Here is a 2,652-nt window from a genome sequence, read left to right on the forward strand (position 1 = left end):
TCCATAGTATTTTTGTGCAGAAAAGAAAAATAACGCTCATCAGTCTAACCCTGTCTATTAACAAATTAGTCACAGAAAATTAGGAAATAAAGTTTTGAAAATATAGTTTAGACCCTTGTCCATTTGTACACAATAACACGAAATTATTGGGCAAATAACTAATCCGCTCCCTCCAAACCGCTTTAAAAGTGCCTAACGAGTGCCTTTATTGAATTCCCTCTAGTTCTGTACAACTATACATTGAAAGTATGGACGGCATTAAATTAGCTGTGAACAACTGTGTAAATATTTAAAAATAAAGTTTATTAACTAAAGTTTAAAAAAACTCGATGTTTTATAAATCTACGTTTATATCACGTTACGTTTTGTGGGCGTAATTTGGGATATTATTATTTTGGCAGTTTACATGGGAAAAAATGCGCCACCGGAATCGGTTAGGGACCAAATAATTCAATTCTTTTTTTTCATTCAATCATCCGCCCTCGTTCCATTCCATGTTGTTTCACTCTGAAAAATGACATCACTTTTGACGTCTCTTTTTTGTTATTGCATTTGTGTCAAGTGAAAAAATTTGCGCTGAGCTGCTCCAGCAAATTATTGAAAGCAAAAATATATAAAAACTACGGATTCCTTAATCGAAAATCGCAGAACTGCCTACAATAATGGCGGATCCAAAGTTCGAGAATTTGCCTGGGATTGTAAGTACACCTCCAGCAATCGGCTGCGCACATAGTTGGAAATTCAATAAAACTGACTCCTACAGCAAGGGCGTTTATTTGTTTGTTGGTGCCAACTATACTGTGGTGCCAACCATGAACCCCACCTAAAATGNGTACAGCAAGGGCGTTTATTTGTTTGTATGACTGTTGGTGCCAACTATACTGTGGTGCCAACCATGAACCCCACCTAAAATGGCTATATTTGCAACTTTATTCAATTTCAGGCTTATGACCAACCCGATGTGTATGAAACGCCCGATAATCCTGAACCAGAAACCTCGGACTACTATGAAGAAGAGCCGGAGAATGAGTCAATCGAGCGCATGCACATTTCTACGCGCGACGCCTACAATCGCTTCCGCGGAGCTACACTTGATGGTAGTGTCGATTTCTCGGATCGCATTGGCCGGCGTTTATGCAAAGGCTACGATGCACGCGCTGGTGAATATGAGCTAGTTGGCGTGGGTGAAAAGGAGACGCCAGTGCAAAAATGCCGGCGACTGCAATGCGAAATGAACGAATTGATGGATGAGGTCGCAGCACTCCAAGTGGATCGCAAGATTGCACAAGAAGAGAAGGAGTCGTACGATGCAGTGGCAACTGTTATAGCAACTGCTAAGAAAGTGCTGGATTCGTTACGGTTGGAGCAGGTGTTGGGTAAAGAGCAAGTCTCAACGGCAGCTGACAAAGAAGTGAAGCAATTGATTGGTGAGTTTAAAGTGAAACTTATTTTTTAATATACTTATGTAAATATTTGTATCAAATATTGCGCAGGTCAAGTGGAGGAGTTCAAGAAATCTGGGCTACTAACCGCAATACCAACGCCTGGCACTGATTTGGCCGCCTCTGCGCGCATTGCTAAACTGGAGCATCGTTTGCACCAACTGGAGCAAGCAATTGGCGCACAACCGGAAAAACTCAGTCGCCTTACAGCCGTAACGAACACCTCAAACGTATTAGAAGCTGTGCATCAACTTAGCACAAAAGCAGCTTTGCTGCAAGTTGACAAACTGGATCTCATCGAATCACGGCTGGCTACACTCACAGGCAAAATGGATGCTATAGCTGAGAAATCGAGTGGTTCGGCTGAGGATGCGAAACGTGATCAAAAAGTTATCGAACTCTATGATATTGCGAAACGTACGGAGCCTGTAGCTGAAATACTCCCAGATATTATTGAACGTATGCAGGCGCTCGAAGCTTTACATAAATATGGTGAGTGGCGAAGGGAGGTGTGGGAATAACTAAAAAAAAATAAAAAAATTGTATTCATCTTTTCTTACTAAGCTATGAACTTTGCTAAAATTATCGCTGAGATTGAGGAGAAGCAAACTACGATAACAACCAGCCTGGTGAGCAACAAAGAATTGCTGCATTCAGTACAGGAAACATTCGCACAAAATCTAGAAACGATAAACAAGGAGGTGGCTAAAGTGGACGAGCGTGTGCAGGCAATTACGGGCAAAAAGTAATTCTTACTCGGGGTCAAAGCTCGAGGCATTATACACGCTGAAGCAACTAATATTGAGTTAAAGACAGAAACTAACTTATTTAATTTGCTAAAATATTCTCATTCATAAGCAAAGTATTGAAATAGTCTTTTTTTAAGTTAAAGTTTAGCTGTGAATTTTTTGAAATTTTAATAAGTTTTAAACCAGCGTTGTGCTGCAAAACCACTAATAAATGTGAATAAAGAATAATGTGCTTTAAGCTGTTGGACGTTTTGATAGGAAGCTGCAGTTTATGTTGAAATATGGCGCTTTTTTCGTGCCCGTTTATTGGAAATTGCCACGTTTTCTGGTATCTCTGGTATTAGGTGCTACAATGTAATTTATTTTTCACCTGTTTCCACTCTGCCTTTTTTTATTTGTGAAAATAAAACATCCCTTAGTAATTTACAATTTTTATTTAAAGCCTTTTTATTTATATTATT

At 39.5% G+C, this 2,652-nt stretch overlaps 1 protein-coding gene across 1 annotated transcript; it reads left to right on the plus strand.

Moving 5' to 3' along the window:
* Positions 1–535: 535 nt before the first annotated feature.
* On the plus strand, positions 536–2,452 carry DCTN2-p50 (dynactin subunit 2). Its single transcript, XM_017633371.1, has 4 exons — positions 536–698; positions 944–1,427; positions 1,494–1,934; positions 2,007–2,452. Exons 1-4 carry the CDS (start codon positions 663–665, stop codon positions 2,189–2,191), a joined length of 1,146 nt encoding a protein of 381 aa, XP_017488860.1. The 5' UTR covers positions 536–662; the 3' UTR covers positions 2,192–2,452.
* The last annotated feature ends 200 nt before the right edge of the window (positions 2,453–2,652 follow it).

The sequence above is a fragment of the Rhagoletis zephyria genome, unplaced genomic scaffold (genome assembly GCF_001687245.7).
Source record: "Rhagoletis zephyria isolate East Lansing unplaced genomic scaffold, Rhagoletis_zephyria_1.1 Rzeph_scaffold_11489, whole genome shotgun sequence".
In the NCBI taxonomy this organism is placed as follows: domain Eukaryota; kingdom Metazoa; phylum Arthropoda; class Insecta; order Diptera; family Tephritidae; genus Rhagoletis; species Rhagoletis zephyria.